The following is a 16,757-nucleotide window of genomic DNA, read 5'->3' as shown; positions in this document are numbered from 1 at the left end:
TGTAGGAAAGTGTTTCCCTCTGCTGTGCATCAATGATGTTTAGCGCACACGAGCACCATGAGTACCAGTTATGTGCACCCCAGGATATTACAAGTAATTAGATTATTTTGTGGAGCCTTTTAAAGCCAACCAAGTTACAGAGTGATTTTATGTTATTATGGGGTGTTGTGAGTAGAATTTTAAGGGAAAAATTAATTTACTCCATTTTGGAATAAGGTGGTAACATGAATGTAGAAAAAGTGAAGCACTGTGAATACTTTCTGGATGCACTGTAAAGCTACGACTAATTAGAGATGTAGTCAGTTTGAGTGACAGCTGTGTGCCACGGGACCTGCTAGCACTGGCTGCTAGCTGCAGTGGACTTGGCCGTGTTTGTCTTTTCTGAGTATTGTATTAAAATAACTGAAATAATACAGCTTCCTGTGTGCTTAATTATGGCAACTGACCATTAAACGAAGTCTGTCTTCTAGTATTTTTAAATTCACACTGTTAGCACTAATTAGCAGGTACTGATGGTGTGATAACTTTACCCACATTGATGGGTCCATGGTGGCCGTGTTTGCCGGTCTGGCCCACTCCACACTCTTTTACACATTGATGGGATGGCTGGAAGTCTGCTGGCAACAATAGAAACTGCCCCACATGGGCTTCAGTCCCATTTTTTAGAACACCATTATTAAAGTTTTGTCCGGTATCTATAATGACCACATGCAGTTTAGATGCGACGCCTCCACAATCTCTGCACAAACAGCCACAATCTCTCAGGCAGGCAATTTATTTCAAGATCACAGATCAGAAATAATTTTGGGTAAATGTGACACCATAAGCACCCCACAGTAAATCTAACTAAATGACAGTTATCTTGGTGGCTTCCCTCACCTGTCTCGGATTCATTTTTTGAGGACAGCCCCGCTCTGGACAGACAGACAGACTGACTGTACTGTGTCATGATCTTCATAGCATTTAATTACTGAATTTACTGAAGAAAATGTTTTTGTTTTGCTGCTTTATTTCTCTTTCAGTACTTTAGATCTGAGTCCTGAGACTGTAATGTGGCCAATGGAGGCTTCAGACGGGTCTGAACACCCTGTTTGTCTGCTGACAGTAAACAGTCTGAACGGAGGAGGTTTGAATTCTAACAACGGAGCGACTCCCCTCGGGGCAAAAAAACAAGAGAAGATGGCAGCTAACGTGTTTGTCTCCTTCCTCTACATGTTCTGGGCTTCATGCAGGCGCGGCGGCGCCGGCCGGGCTGCTGATCCAATTCTCGAGCCCTTCGGTAATGAGGGACTGGATGGCACACAGGACAGCAGGGAGCAGCTTGTTAGCTGAGTCCTCTGCCAGGAAAGGTGGGACCGAGGTTCTGTTGCGCTTTAATTGGACGATCCTGTCAGCGCGCCTGTCTCGATTGGACAAGATGTCAGACTTTCAGCCTGTTCTGAAGAAAATGCGCCGGCATCAACATATTAACAATGCAGGCTCACGTCGGAACATTTTACAGGCTGCAATTTGACTCTGTGTCTCAATTTAATGCCAAAGGAACTGAAAAAAAAAGAAAATACCCAAAAAGTGAGTCTAAGGGTTAGGGTTAGGGTTAGGGTTACCCTAACCCTAACCCTAACTTTGAATGTAAAATAAACTTGAGACAGATGGACTTCATTGAAGTGACTGTAGTTCCCAGAATATATATCCATTGAGCCTTGTGATTTGATTTGATTTAATTGCTCTGAGAGCTGTGCGCACGCAGCAGCCTGCAGAAAAACCATCACACTCAACACCATCTTTTATCCAGAGCTTAATATTTTTTGTTGCACCCAGTCTGAGTGCTTTTAAGTTGAAAAGCTCAACTTTTCAGACACGTGCCGTAATGTCACTGAAGTGCTTTTTCAGGCAAACAAGAGAAGAACAAAAAAAATTGCACGATGCATGTGTGTGTTGGTTCGAGAAGTCACTGTTGGTGCAGTTTTGACCTGTTTTGCGACACAGTTTCATGGCGCACTGACCTGTTCACAGTGAGTTCACAGGTGAGACATGTTTCATTTTTGCTGGAGTTGCACATAAACAAATGTACGAGTAAGATCTTGTATTTATTTTTTAGAATAGGACACCTGCTGTTTCCCTGCATTCTCTCATCTTGCACTTGTCTTCTTCTTTCGCTCTGTTCTCTCCCTCTTCTCTCGAACCTCTTCCTCTGCCAGTAATATGAACATGTGGGTCAATGCAGCTACTAACACAACAACCTAAACCTCCAGGTGGAGTTGTGCGGATGCCTAAAAGCTTTCCTCTTTGGGCACCAGTACAGTCTGCTGTGATTCTATTGCAGAATTACATCATGTTAGTGGAAGAATTTTTTAAAACTTCCACAAACTCGGACCCAGTTATGAAACATTTCACCCCATCCTCGGACCAAAGGCTTGATGACATACTTCTCGAGGTATCACTGACCCCGGCAGAGGTCTGTGCTCCGCCACGCTACACAATAAAATCCTGTTTGTATCTGAAATATGCATCTCAAAGTTTAAACGAAGTGAGACGATGTCAGCATTGCATTTGTGTTGCTACCTTTAAAGATTTCATTTGAAACTACAGTTTGAAGGTCTAAATGTTTTGGGGAAGCGGGCTGCAATCCAGATCTTTGGCACAAGTCTGACAACCATGAAGTCCAATTTTCAGACTTGTCGTGTGTTGGAGCTGAAACATACACAGAATAACTTGCTAAGAATAACAAGACATGTTACCTTGAAAGCAAAACTCAAATGGTGCGTGACACATTAGGTTGGGATGAGAAGGAAAGCGTGGTTTGAAGGAACGGTGTTACTGTCAGATGTGATTGCCGGTGGCCTCGTCAAACTCTGCTGACACGTTCAGGAGACAAACACAAACTGCTGCTGCTGAACAGAAATGCAGCCACTGAAGGATTCTGTGACATCTGTGTGAGAACTTTCAGGCCTGAGACAAACTCAGGTTGAGTCAAACGTCACAAATAACAACATGACGATGACACAAAACTGTCAGTGAGCATGTTGGAATTCCACCAGGATCCTGTTTACCAGCAGGTTCAGTCAAAACTGATGAGGTTATTTGCAAAAAACATGATGACAATTACCTCGAACCCAGAAAACAAACTGTTAAACCGTCCCAAAAGCACTTTTACATAATTAAGTTAATGATGTCACACGCCAAATCTTTGTGAGGAGGTTTTCATGACATCGTACGGAGTGATTACGAAGAAAGAGACACAATGGTTGATTAACGAGCAGGACGTCGACTCTGAGAAATCACCGACATAACGGGTGATTAACGAGCAGGACGTCGACTCTGAGAAATCACCGACATAACGGGTGATTAACAGCAGGACGTCGACTCGGAGAAATCACCGACATAACGGGTGATTAACGAGCAGGACGTCGACTCTGAGAAATCACCGACATAACGGGTGATTAACGAGCAGGACGCCGACCCTGAGAATCACCGACATAACGGGTGATTAACGAGCAGGACATCGACCCTGAGAAATCACCGACCATAACGGGTGATTACGAGCAGGACGTCGACTCTGAGAAATCACCGACATAACGGGTGATTAACGAGCAGGACGTCAACTCTGAGAAAGTCACCGACATAACGGGTGATTAACGAGCAGGACGTCGACTCTGAGAAATCACCGACATAAACGGGTGATTAACGAGCAGGACGCGACTCTGAGAAATCACCGCCATAACGGGTGATTAACGAGCATGACTGTCGACCCTGAGAAATCACCGACATAACAGGTGATTAACGAGCAGGACGTCGACTATGAGAATCACAGACATTTCGGGTGATTAACGAGCAGGACGTCGACTCTGAGAAATCACCGACATAACGGGTGATTAACGAGCGGACGTCGACTATTGAGAAATCACAGACATATCGGGTGATTAACGAGCATGGACGTCGACTCTGAGAAATCATAGACGTTATCGGGTGATTAACGGCATGACTTCGACTCTGAGAAATCACCGACATAACGGGTGATTAACGAGCAGACGCCGACCCTGAGAATCACCGACATAACGGGTGATTAACCGAGCAGGACGCCGACCCTGAGAATCACCGACATTAACGGGGTGATTACGAGCAGGACGTCGACCCCTGAGAAATCACCGACATAACGGGTGATTAACAGAGCAGGACGCCGACCCTGAGAATCCCGACATAACGGGTGATTAACGGCAGGACGTCGACTATGAGAAATCACCGACATAACGGTGATTAACGAGCAAGGACGCCGACCCTGAGAAATCACAGACATATCGGGTGATTAACGAGCAGGACTTCGACTCTGAGAAATCACCGACATAACGGGTGATTAACGAGCAGGACGTCGACCCTGAGAAATCACCGACATAACGGGTGATTAACGAGCAGGACGTCGACTATGAGAAATCACCGACATAACGGGTGATTAACGAGCAGGACGTCGACTATGAGAAATCACCGACATAACGGGTGATTAACGAGCAGGACGCCGACCCTGAGAAATCACAGACATATCGGGTGATTAACGAGCAGGACGTCGACTATGAGAAATCACCGACATAACGGGTGATTAACGAGCAGGACGCCGACCCTGAGAAATCACCGACATAACGGGTGATTAACGAGCAGGACGTCGACTATGAGAAATCACCGACATAACGGGTGATTAACGAGCAGGACGTCGACTATGAGAAATCACCGACATAACGGGTGATTAACGAGCAGGACGCCGACCCTGAGAAATCACAGACATATCGGGTGATTAACGAGCAGGACGCCGACTCTGAGAAATCACCGACATAACGGGTGATTAACGAGCAGGACGCCGACCCTGAGAAATCACCGACATAACGGGTGATTAACGAGCAGGACGCCGACCCTGAGAAATCACCGACATAACGGGTGATTAACGAGCAGGACGTCGACCCTGAGAAATCACCGACATAACGGGTGATTAACGAGCAGGACGTCGACCCTGAGAAATCACAGACATATCGGGTGATTAACGAGCAGGACGTCGACTCTGAGAAATCACAGACATAATGGGTGATTAACGAGCAGGACATCGACCCTGAGAAATCACCGACATAACGGGTGATTAATGAGCAGGATGTCGACCCTGAGAAATCACCGACATAACGGGTGATTAACGAGCAGGACGCCGACTCTGAGAAATCACCGACATAACGAGTGATTAACGAGCAGGACGCCGACTCTGAGAAATCACAGACATGATCCATGATCGAAAACACCAAGAAATAGACATCATTGTGATGAACAAGCAAACACCAAGAAATCAACAACATGATCGGCGATGAACAAGCAAATGGCAAGAAGTCAAACATGATCAGTGATCTATGATTATGGTTGTCAACTCTGAGAAATCATCGACATGTCATGTGATTAATGAGCAAACGTGAAGACATATTCATTTTAGGCCTCCTGCTTTTCTACCTTTATATAGCACCCCTTGGGCACATATTGTGGCGTTTTGGGATTACTATTCAATGCTATGCTGATGATACTCAGTTATACATGCTGATAACTGCTGGTAATCTCATCCACATAAAGTTCTTAGAAGATTGCCTTGCATCAGTGAGAAGCTGGATGTCTAGCAACTTCCAACTTTAAACTCTGATGAGAATGAAATGATGGTTCTTGGTCCACTGAGACATCGGCATCAATTTGACCAGTTAATGCTTAGTCTAGGCTCGTGTGTCTGCTTTCTTCCACCTGGGAAATATAGCGAAGATTCGTCCCATCCTGTCTATGGCTGATGCTGAGACCCTGATCCATGTGTTTGTTTCTTCTAGATTGGACTACTGTAATGTTGTACTGTAATGCACTGAGTGTTTCTTTCTCTTTTTGCTCTATATGCACCACTCTGCATTTAATCATTAGTGATTGATCTCTGCTCTCTTCCACAGCATGTCTTTTTCCTGGTTCTCTCCCTCAGCCCCAACCAAAATAACAACATGACGATGACACAAAACTGTCAGTGAGCATGTTGGAATTCCACCAGGATCCTGTTTACCAGCAGGTTCAGTCAAAAACTGATGAGGTTATTTGCAAAAAACATGATGACACAATTACCTCGAACCCAGAAAACAACTGTTAAACCGTCCCAAAAGCACTTTTACATAATTAAGTTAATGATGTCACACGCCAAATCTTTGTGAGGAGGTTTTCATGACATCGTACGGAGTGATTACGAAGAAAGAGACACAATGGTTGATTAACGAGCAGGACGTCGACCCTGAGAAATCACCGACATAACGGGTGATTAACGAGCAGGACGTCGACTCTGAGAAATCACCGACATAACGGGTGATTAACAAGCAGGACGTCGACTCGGAGAAATCACCGACTAACGGGTGATTAACGAGCAGGACGTCGACTCTGAGAAATCACCGACATAACGGGTGATTAACGAGAAGGACGTCGACCCTGAGAAATCACCGACATAACGGGTGATTAACGAGCAGGACGCCGACCCTGAGAAATCACCGACATAACGGGTGATTAACGAGCAGGACATCGACCTGGAAATCACCGACATAACGGGTGATTAACGAGCAGGACGTCGACTCTGAGAAATCACCGACATAACGGGTGATTAACGAGCAGGACGTCGACCTGAGAAATCACCGACATAACGGGTGATTAACGAGCAGGACGTCGACCCTGAGAAATCACCGACATAACGGGTGATTAACGAGCAGGATGTCGACCCTGAGAAATCACCGACATAACGGGTTCTAATAGATTTCTTAATTGAGGTCAGGCTGAGGCGTCTGTGCCGAGGATTTGTGAGGCTGGAGGATGAAGCAGAGCCAGACGGCAGCACTCGCCTGAGCCGTGACGTCATGGGGACAATGGCCTCTGCAAAGGACAGTGCGGCGGTGGACGTTTTGACAGCTCGCTGATGGATGCTGTCTCCGCGGTGTCAACACTTCACCGAGAACATGGCACGGATCAAACGGCTGTCAGTGCTGATACCTCAATGACTGTTGTCACGAGCTCACATTGAGGCGCCGTAATTAAAGGTCAATTTGTCAAAGGTCAGAATGACACGAAGGCGGCTGCACAACGCTGATGATCCTGATAAATTAAATTCTTGTAAAATGCAGATGCCACGTTCTGCTCCCTCCAGGTTCTGTGCAAATCCTGCTCAGGTTTGAATGAATATGAACAAAGATGTTTCATGTTGTGTGCAAATTTGTGCAAACGGCCCACAGAAGCTGCTTTGTTCCTGTAAACTGCTGAGTGTCCAAAGTAAAGTGTCACATACACAGGTTTTGCAAAACCCACATCTAATGCAGCACAAACGGTTCGGGTGTACAGTCAGTAAGACGGTAACCTGCTTGGTCAGTGGACTATTGGGTGTCTTTGTGGCTTGGCAGCCTGTCCAGGGTGGACCTCACTGTGACTATCAATCATGAAGCAATACAAACATTGTGATACTGTTTGGAAAATCTGTCTGGAGTGGGTATGTCTCAAAAACTAAGTGCAAGAAGGAGACGCGTGAGGGAAGCCACCTAGACATGCAGTAGTCCATGGGCCAAGCATGCTTCCGTTACCACTTCAGGGGACTAAACACCACTTACAATCCATCCTGAGTGTACTATGACCTACATAACATGTATGGTAGCCATCCCAGGATGACAGCTGTAGCCAGGTTGGGATCAGTGTCAACACTGAAAATTGTTTCAATCATTTTGAAACATATACCACATTATTTGTCTGATGATGAAGATTCCAAAAAGGTGTAGTTTGGACTAGCTATGACTGAATGTTTTAGAGGCATGGGGTAAAAACAGCAAAAATGGTGATGGTCAGTTTCAGTTTGTACAGGGGTCAAAAATTAAAGTTGCTCCAGTTTTGGTAAAATGTGATGCAAATTATTGGTTCAGTTAATAGTGTTTTAAAAATGAATAGTTTGCACCATGTGTCATGTTTAGTTATCAAGTTATGACATGTAACATATGTCACATGTCAGAGTCCAATGGACATTGACCTTGTTTGACCTTTACTTCGGAGACCAAACATTCAGCACAGTCAAAACTATTCCATTTATTAATTGTATTTGCTCAACCAATAATTTTCATCTGTCTTTTTTTGTTTTTTTTGTTTTTTTACCAAAATTGGAGCAACATTAACTTTTGTCTCTTGTACAAACTGAAATGGACCTTGATCACCATTTTTACCCCATAACTCCAAAACATTCAGTCATAGACAGTCCAAACTACACCTTTTTTGGAATCTTTATGATCAGACAAATATTGTGGTGTACTTTTCAAAATGACTGGTAGATTTTTAATTTTGACCCTATGTGGCTACAGCTGCAACCCTGGATGGCCACCATACATTTTGTGTAGGTCATGGTACACAGGAGCACTGGGAAGCGGTACAGGAGCAACGGCTGCAAAACCAGCAGAATGATAAACAGCTTCTTTCCACAAGCTGTCCGGCTGGTAAATAGATTCCAGTGTCCCTTCCATTTACAAAGCTAACGTCTATCCCATAGCACTGTTTGACAGTTGTTCACCTGTCAAAAATCACTTAAAGCACTTTATGATTATTATGGACAAAAATACACTGAACAGTGATTGTGGTTAATGAACGTGTGACCGTGGCACGTGTGATTTTAATGCTTGCTTACTTTGTCTAATATTTTATTACTTACTTCGGATTTTTAGCGCAGCTTTTACTTATTTATTTTATTTTAATACACTGCAAGAAAGGAGTTGATGAGAAATGAGTTTTCATTTCATTCAGTGTATGTGTGTACTTGGTGGAATGACAATAAACCGAATCTTGAAATCTTGAACTGAGGCTGGACTGTAAGTGTCTTTAGTCCCCGTAAGTGGTACCGATTAGGTCAAACCTGAATACTGGCTCACGGGCTACAGACAAGTGCGAAGGAGTTAAAGGCTTCTGTGGCTGTGATTGGAGAAACAGTGTTTCTCAGCAGTGACGCAGCTTCACAGTGGAACAGAGAAGGATTTAGTGCTGGGCAAAGATCAAATCGAGGGCGAGGTCTCCCATGTGTGCTCTGGCAATGTATCACTGAAATTTCTCCTTTTGTGTGCCCCTCACAGTTCAAAGTGTTAAAAAAACATGCTTCCACACAGAAGGAATTTAAGTTCTGGCGCGAGCGGCCGTAATGATTTCTTTGTGGACAGTCGACTGTCAGAGGTGGCAATCGATGCGGCGTGATGTGTAAGTGAGTGAACTCCTTGCTGTTCAGCTTTCCAGCAGACCTGTGAGAGAGTAAAGGTGACAACTGGTGGACTGCACTGATCTCACCTGTCATGTTGCAGTAGACTTGTGTGGGCCCCAGGGGGCCGCTCCCATCTGGATCAATGGAGTAGAAGCCAGAGGAGCTGCCAATCAGCTTGTAGGCCTCGCAGGACGGCTCGTAGATGGCTGGAAGGAGAAAACACACAGTCAACAGGAATCAGTTATTCCTTCAGGGATCGCCGCCCCATGGGTTCAGGCGTCCAGAATCCAGCTTCATTTTTATTCTGTTCCTCTCCGCTGGCGCCACCTCGGTCCGCTGATCACTGACAGAGGGCAGAAGTAGACCTGCGTGCAAATAATTAGCCTTCTGGCAGAATTTTGCTCAAGTCACACCTGATTTTTCAGGGTTTTCTTTTTTCTTTGTGCGTATTCACCCCCCCACAGGTACTAAACATTGTGGATTTGTGAGTTCCTGCAGGTATAAAGGCTACACATGTGAAGGTATTCATCACACAAAAATACTGAGAGTTTCACCTGCAGTTTTATGACTTTACATTTTAAAAACTAACAAGGAAAAGTTTGTGCATATCAGTCTGTGGAATGAATCTGTCGAACAATTTAGAGCTGGAGTTGCAGTTCCTGGCACATTTTAATTAGTTTGTGCCATTTTTAATACAAATATCAAGTCAGGCTTTTTGATATTAAAATTTCTAAAATGATCATCCATGAACTCAAACTGAAAGTAAATCTCTACAACTTGATATAAATTAATTAAAAATATAAAAAGCCAAGATGATGGGTTGCATAAGTAATTTAACACTTTGGTATAATACCTGTAAATTAGCAGTTTTACTGCCAGTTTTCTTCAGACAAGTCAGGGATGGATACATGAACATTTCCAAGTCACTGAATATGTCTTCGACTTTATTTACATCAGTTAGACAGACAGTTCTCAAAAACTGAGTGACAGTGCGACAAGGAGAAGAGTGAGGAAAGCCACCAAGACACCCAGACAAACCAGAAGAAGTTACAGGCTTCTGTTAGTGCAGCGGATAACTGAAAAAAAAATGCTTCAAATGGTGATGCAAGCACCAAATTTGGCACACATACTCCTTAGACATTACTCTTTTAAAATGCCGGGTACCCACGTGAACTTTCAATAGGTGGCCAAGAAGGGGTCAATTGAAGTATTACACAGGGGTCAAAATTTAAAAATGCTCCAATCATATTGAAAGGTATTCCATATTATTTGTCTGATCATAAAGATTCCAAAAAGGTATAGTTTGGACTATCTGTGAATGAATGTTCCGGAGTTATGATGTAAAAACAGCAAGAACACTGAGAAAGGTTAATTTCAGTTTGTACAGGGGTCAAAAGTTAAAGTTGCTCCAATTTTGGTAAAAAAGTGGTGCAAATTACTGGTTGAGCTAATAGGATTAATAAATGGAATAGTTTTGACTGTGTTGCGTGTTTGGTTTACAAAGTAAAGGTTAAACAATATCAGCATCCATTGGATTCTATGACATGTGACATATGCTACCCTGTAACATGATAACTAAGGATGATACGTGATGCAAACTATTCCTTTATAAAACAGTATTCACCCAACTAATAATTTGTATCACTTTTTACCAAAATTGGAGCAACTTTAACTTTTGACCCCTGCGCAAATTGAAATTGACAAATGTTTTTACCCCATAACTCCGGAACATTCATTCACAGATAGTCCAAACTATACCTTTTTGGAATCTTTATGATCAGACAAATTATATGGAATACCTTTCAATATGATTGGAGCATTTTTAAATTTTGACCCCTTTGACCCCTTCAAGTGACCCCTTCTTGGCTGCCTATTGAAAGTTCACATGCAAAATTTGGTCCTTGCATCACCATTTGAAGGATCCCTCAGTAAATATTCACTTATCTGCTGCACTACATGGCTGTGACTGAAGAAATTGTGCACAGTGCATGTTTTGTATTTTGTATCACTAGTTATACAGCTTCATGATGAAGTGAAGCAGAGCAGGGTTTTCTTTAAAAAAAAAAAAAAAAAAAATGTTCAGCTACAATTTGCCAGAAGGCACATTTGAGATGCAAGCCTAGATTTAATGTTTTGGTGAAAGAAAATCCTAAAGCTGACAATTTATTTGTGTTGAACCAAAGGGTGTTGTTACTTATGCAAAGCAATAGCTTTGATATTTTTATTTAAATTATGTCAAGTTATAGAGTCATCTTGAGTTTAAAGGACAATAATTTTAGAAGTTTTAAAATCGAGAAGCCTGACTCAAATTTTGTGTTCAAAATGTCAAATTAAAATGTGTAAAAGCGCAAAAACACTGTAAAACAGTACAAATATTAATCTGTTTTAAAAAGAGGAACAAAACAATTCATTAAAGATGTATATGGAAGACAGTAGGTGTCAACTGTGCTTATACAGATATTGTATATAGATGTATATCAAAATGTTATTGAAATATTGTCTTGAGAGCGTAGAAAGTGAGATAAAGTTTTATTGTTTGGGGTTGTAAGTAGGGATAATATTAATATTGTTTGGGTTTTGAATGGTACAGGAATTATACTTAATGGGTGAAAAGGGGTAATTTCACTGAAATTATACTAAATTAAAGATTCATTTTCAGTTTTATGATCAAACTGTTAGTTGTAAAACCACTTTCAGCTGATGCCCAACTGTCTTTTTTAACAACTTAAGTTTTTTTTTTTTTACCAACATCTTGTAATATTACCAACTTACTAAACCGCACACATGCAAACTTAATTTATTGAGGATTAGTGACTTATTTCACTTATTTCTGACTAAATTACAGCTTCATTTTGAGTTTTACAATCAAACTGTAAATTTTAAAACCACTGTCAGCCGATGTCCAACTGTCCTTAAACAAACAAAAAACCTACATTTTTTCCCCAAACATTTTGATTTGTATAATCATGTAAATTGATGGTAAGATAAAAAGCAACAAATGCACTTGTTTCCACTGTGGCCCAATATAAAGCACAGATAGACTATAACTAGGGATAAATCTTGTAATAAACACCAAGTTACTGACATGTGTACTTGTAAAATACTCTTTTTTTGAGGATTAATAACTTATTTCAAGTCAGACTAATTTACAGGTTAATTTTCAGTTTTGTGATCAAATTCTTAATTTTATAACCACTGTCAGCTGATGTCCAACTGTCCTTCAAAAAGCTGAACAAATTTTTACCGCCACCTTGTTTTAACTTATCAACATACTTAAAATGTGTAGATCTAAAGAAGTTATTTTCATGTTGAAATGGCTCTTTAATTTAAGTTCCACACACAAAACCCATAAACTTTTTTTTTTTTTAATAGTGCATTTTAAGGTTTGAGGTCCTCGTGGTGTGACCCAAACAAAGGATAATGCCAGTTTGTTTTCACTGTTTAATCGGGAAAAGAAATTTTAAAACAAAGCTACTGGAATGTTGAAACTGAAGGGATGGAAATGCTTCCAGCCAGCCGCTAACGAAGGCGCCGGCGGCGGGGAAACGTAAACTCAATAAAGCGAGTGGTGTGTGAGGAGGAGAAGTTGATGAACAAAGTTTGAAGGAGCTTATTTTTAATTCAGCCGCTTCTCTTCGCTGTCACGTCGACTCCGACATGCAAGGACACGAGCGTCTGCCTGCATATCAACACTAAATCAGTATTCCGAGGGCAGATTTATTCCACAACAGCCGGCTCGGCGCTGAATACCAAGGTGGTGTCGCCGAGTGTCAGGAGTTGACACCCTGGAGGAAAAACCGGCGTGCATATGTGTCAGTCTGCAGCTATTTAAGGATCACGTAGAGAGAAAAAAAAATCAATAGTTGGTGAGAAGCTCTACAGTGAGACGTGTGGTTATGATAACAAGGTCGCTCCAATTTAAGGTGGAGCTGTTTTTGGTGAGGAGGCCCGGAGCGAGACGTCAGCGCTGAATTAAAGCGGCTGTCAGGGTGCGGCAGAGATGAAGTGAGGAAATGAGATGAGCTGCTCACAGTTGTGACAGGTGGCTCCGGAGTATCCCGTCCCAGAGCACTCGCAGGAGAAGGAGCGCCACGTCTGGGAACACCGCCCTCCGTGCTCACACAGGTTAGGAAGACATCTGCAGGGACACAGAGCACCATTCAGGACGCAAAGACACACACTCGGGTTTCTTTCAAACAACAAAGTTGGAGTTCAGATGATTTTAGCAGAGGTCATGTGATGACCCCTGTGTATCTGACCGCTGCACAAGCAGCTCAGGAACTGCTGGATGAGACCAGTTTCAGATCCACATCTTCCATTTCTCTTTGTATTTTTTAAAACTAATTTGGGAGGTCCTGCAACTAATGTGACTTAAAAAAAAAAAACAAAAAAAAATCACACATTAAGATGATGATCATACTATTAATAATTTATATAAGAATTTCCAGACGATAACAAAAGTAGACAACAGCAAAGCACAAAAGCCAAAGATGTGACCAAAAAAAAAAAAAAAAAAAAAATCAAATGGAGTCACGTTTTTATTGTAGTGTTTCCAAAGACGTGGGGCAGCAGTCCATGTCCATCTGATGATTTATTTTGTCCAAATTGCATCAAATAGCATTGATATGTTGTCCGCTTGTTTATTTGTCCATCATGTTTATTTCTTTTTGAAACTCCGGCAAGGACAGTCACCATTCCTCCTCTCAGTCCTCTCCTCTCCTTTCTGCTCTCTATCTCTGCATCTGACTTTCAAAGTCTCAGCTTCACCAGACTGTGAATTCTTCAAATTAAGATTTATGGAATTGATCAGCTGGTTCTCAACGCTATTGACACCATTTTGTTTTTTGACACACTGAAATCTGGGCTGGGGGACCCTGCGTGCCCTGATGGAACCTACCCAGCGGGCTATGCTCTCGATGCCTGAGAGAAATGGAGTGTGGCATGCTTGGCTCCACTCTCTGTGGAAGACTTTGAGGATTCATTTCTATTTGCTTTTATGGTGGGAGGTTTGGCGCTGATTGGTTTGTGCACTGCCCTGACCTACAGGAATATTAGCAAGATGACTGCTACCAGAATCTCATCCCCTCATCTGTCCAACATGATTAATGAGTTGGGCAATGCTGTGTAATCTCAGACTGCGTGAACTCTTGAACTCAAATGCAAAATGGATGCCATCTTGGAGCATATTGCTGCATTGTAAAGGAATATGCTGCTGAGGATCAGAAAATATTCTTCATAAATTTGGAGTCTAGATGGTCAGAAGTGCAACAGATGGAATTCTGTATCTCTCCGCCTAACATCAACATGGCAGCCTTATCGGCTCCTGAAGGTCAAATGCTCTGCTTCTCCCAGAAGGATCTATGGCTTTGGTGAAGGATTTCGGCTCCCCCTCCTCATCTATCTACTCCCCCTCCAGCCTGCTGTTGCCTAGCAATGCCAGACTTTACACACACATGGACAGAAACTTAACTCATCTGCACGATGCATGTCTCCCTCCCTCCATCCCTATTACCCCACCCCCTTGTGTCTCTCCACTCCCCTCACCATGGCTTCCTCCCTGCCACCTCGAAGGCAGTGCAGTTTTTACTGCTGCAGCCTTCAACTCCCCAAGCTGGGCGGTGCGGGCCCCTCCTGCTGCAGCCTTCACCCACTTTACCTCAAGTGGGATGACGGACTGCTTCAAGTTAAGTGCACATAAACAATGTCAAATGTGTGTCTTTAATTCTGATGTGTGCCATTATTATGGCAAACTGAATAATTGTGGATTAATTGCTGTATTTTGTCTGAGGTAAACATAATTTCGTTGTTGTTGCACTTATGTAATGACAATGACAATAAATCTCATCCAGTGGTGGGCACAGATAATCAAAAATTTAACTTCGATAACAGATAATTGAAAAGTTATCTTTGATAAAGACAAACTGATAAACCACCCAAAAATGTATCAGAAGTTACAGATAACCGATAAATTCCAGTGTTGTCTCTGGTACATTTGCAACTACTAACAAGCTAAATTTGAGTTTTAACACCACGATCGCTTTTGGAAGCGACAAAAGACACAAACAATGAGTCAGCATTTCGATGTTTGAACATGCTGCCCCCTGCTGGAAGCTACTCGGCTACAGCACTGAAGCACCCTGAGAACAGTCACAAAGCCAACTCTACCAATCACGATGCTCCGGTCAGGCAGAGGTCTTGAAAAATAAAGGCATCTTGACTTATGGTTTTGTGTGATTACTGATAGAATAACTCCATTAATGTCAATTCTGTCATTTGTACAAAGTTAAAATATAACATATATCTTTTAATGTTGAATAATACACCAATTCTGAGGTTTTGTAACACACACAGACAGATCGCAAAAGATTCTAGGTAAAATGTGCCTCTGCTAAACACTGATTGGTTCAATCATTCATTATGTAAACCAACACATTAATGTGTCGTGTGTTGGTGTTTACAGATAATTGAGATAAATCTGCTTTTGTAAAATATTCCATTTTTTATTTGTAAAAACAGGCATTTTTACGGAGCCCTGGAAGTGTCATCGCAAAATATTTTACATGTGGAGAGAATGTGCACACATTTTATGATGTTGTAAAACGTGCACTCAATATTGTTGACACATAAATGTTGGCTTTACACTGTGCGAGAGAATTTTTTGGACCGAGTTTCAGGTTAATCGTGCGTCCTGCATCGTGTAGTGTACATGGAGTAACAAGCTGTGTTTAACATCTGACGACCACCTCCTGATCGCCAATCGTATGGTCGAATGAAAATCAAACCTGTTTGATATTATTCTGGTCGGCCGTCGTGACGGTATCCTGCTGCTGCAGAGCTACAAGTGTCCAACCGCTCGCACTGTGCATGTGCAAACACCGCAGAGCTGTCTTGTAATGTTTTGTTGTTGTTGTTTTGTTTTTAAACTTAATTTGTGTAAAAAAAAAAAAAAATACTGCCATGAACACCACTGGCCAGTAGATGGCAGTAGAGGCCTTGAAATCTTTCCAAAACAAAATCCCAGATAATCCGTCTGCTACATTTAAGATGTATGGAATTTAACAAACACAAATACAATAACGTCTATAAACCCAGAGAATATATTCATGAGAGTTTTAGGTACTAGAGTTTAATGCTGCTGTCCGTGGAGCCTGATACAGAGTGTCTGAAATGCATTTGTCCTGTCGTGAACACCCTGTCCTACCCATATGCACTGCTGTCTCAGCATGTGCTCACAAAACCTTAAAATTAGCACATTATTTTAAACTAAAACATATATCTGATATTTTTACTTTATAAAACTTCAGACATGACAGTAATTTAAATAACTTGTCCAAAATTAGTTTTGTTAAAATTTGAACCATAAGTTAAAAAATGTATGCCTCTGATGACTTGGGTGATATTGGCCAGCGTATCAGTATGGTGTTAAAGGAAATGATTTTTTTTTTTTGTGACTAGTTCCCTTTGCCTGCAGAGGTAGAGTGATTTTTTCCTGGAATTATCTCTTCTACAGTTG

At 42.1% G+C, this 16,757-nt stretch overlaps 1 protein-coding gene across 1 annotated transcript in view; it reads right to left on the bottom strand.

The window, feature by feature from the left end:
• Positions 1-16,757, bottom strand: part of cntnap5a (contactin associated protein family member 5a) — a 267,130-nt gene that overhangs the window by 90,174 nt on the left and 160,199 nt on the right. The window contains exons 11-12 of the mRNA XM_034186315.1: positions 13,276-13,382; positions 9,331-9,450 (exon numbers count right to left, since the gene is read on the bottom strand). Of these exons, the coding sequence (XP_034042206.1) occupies positions 9,331-9,450; positions 13,276-13,382 (227 nt within the window). The remainder of the gene's footprint in view (positions 1-9,330; positions 9,451-13,275; positions 13,383-16,757) is intronic.

This window comes from Thalassophryne amazonica, chromosome 14, assembly GCF_902500255.1.
Source record: "Thalassophryne amazonica chromosome 14, fThaAma1.1, whole genome shotgun sequence".
In the NCBI taxonomy this organism is placed as follows: domain Eukaryota; kingdom Metazoa; phylum Chordata; class Actinopteri; order Batrachoidiformes; family Batrachoididae; genus Thalassophryne; species Thalassophryne amazonica.
This window is presented reverse-complemented; position numbering and strand designations above follow the sequence as displayed.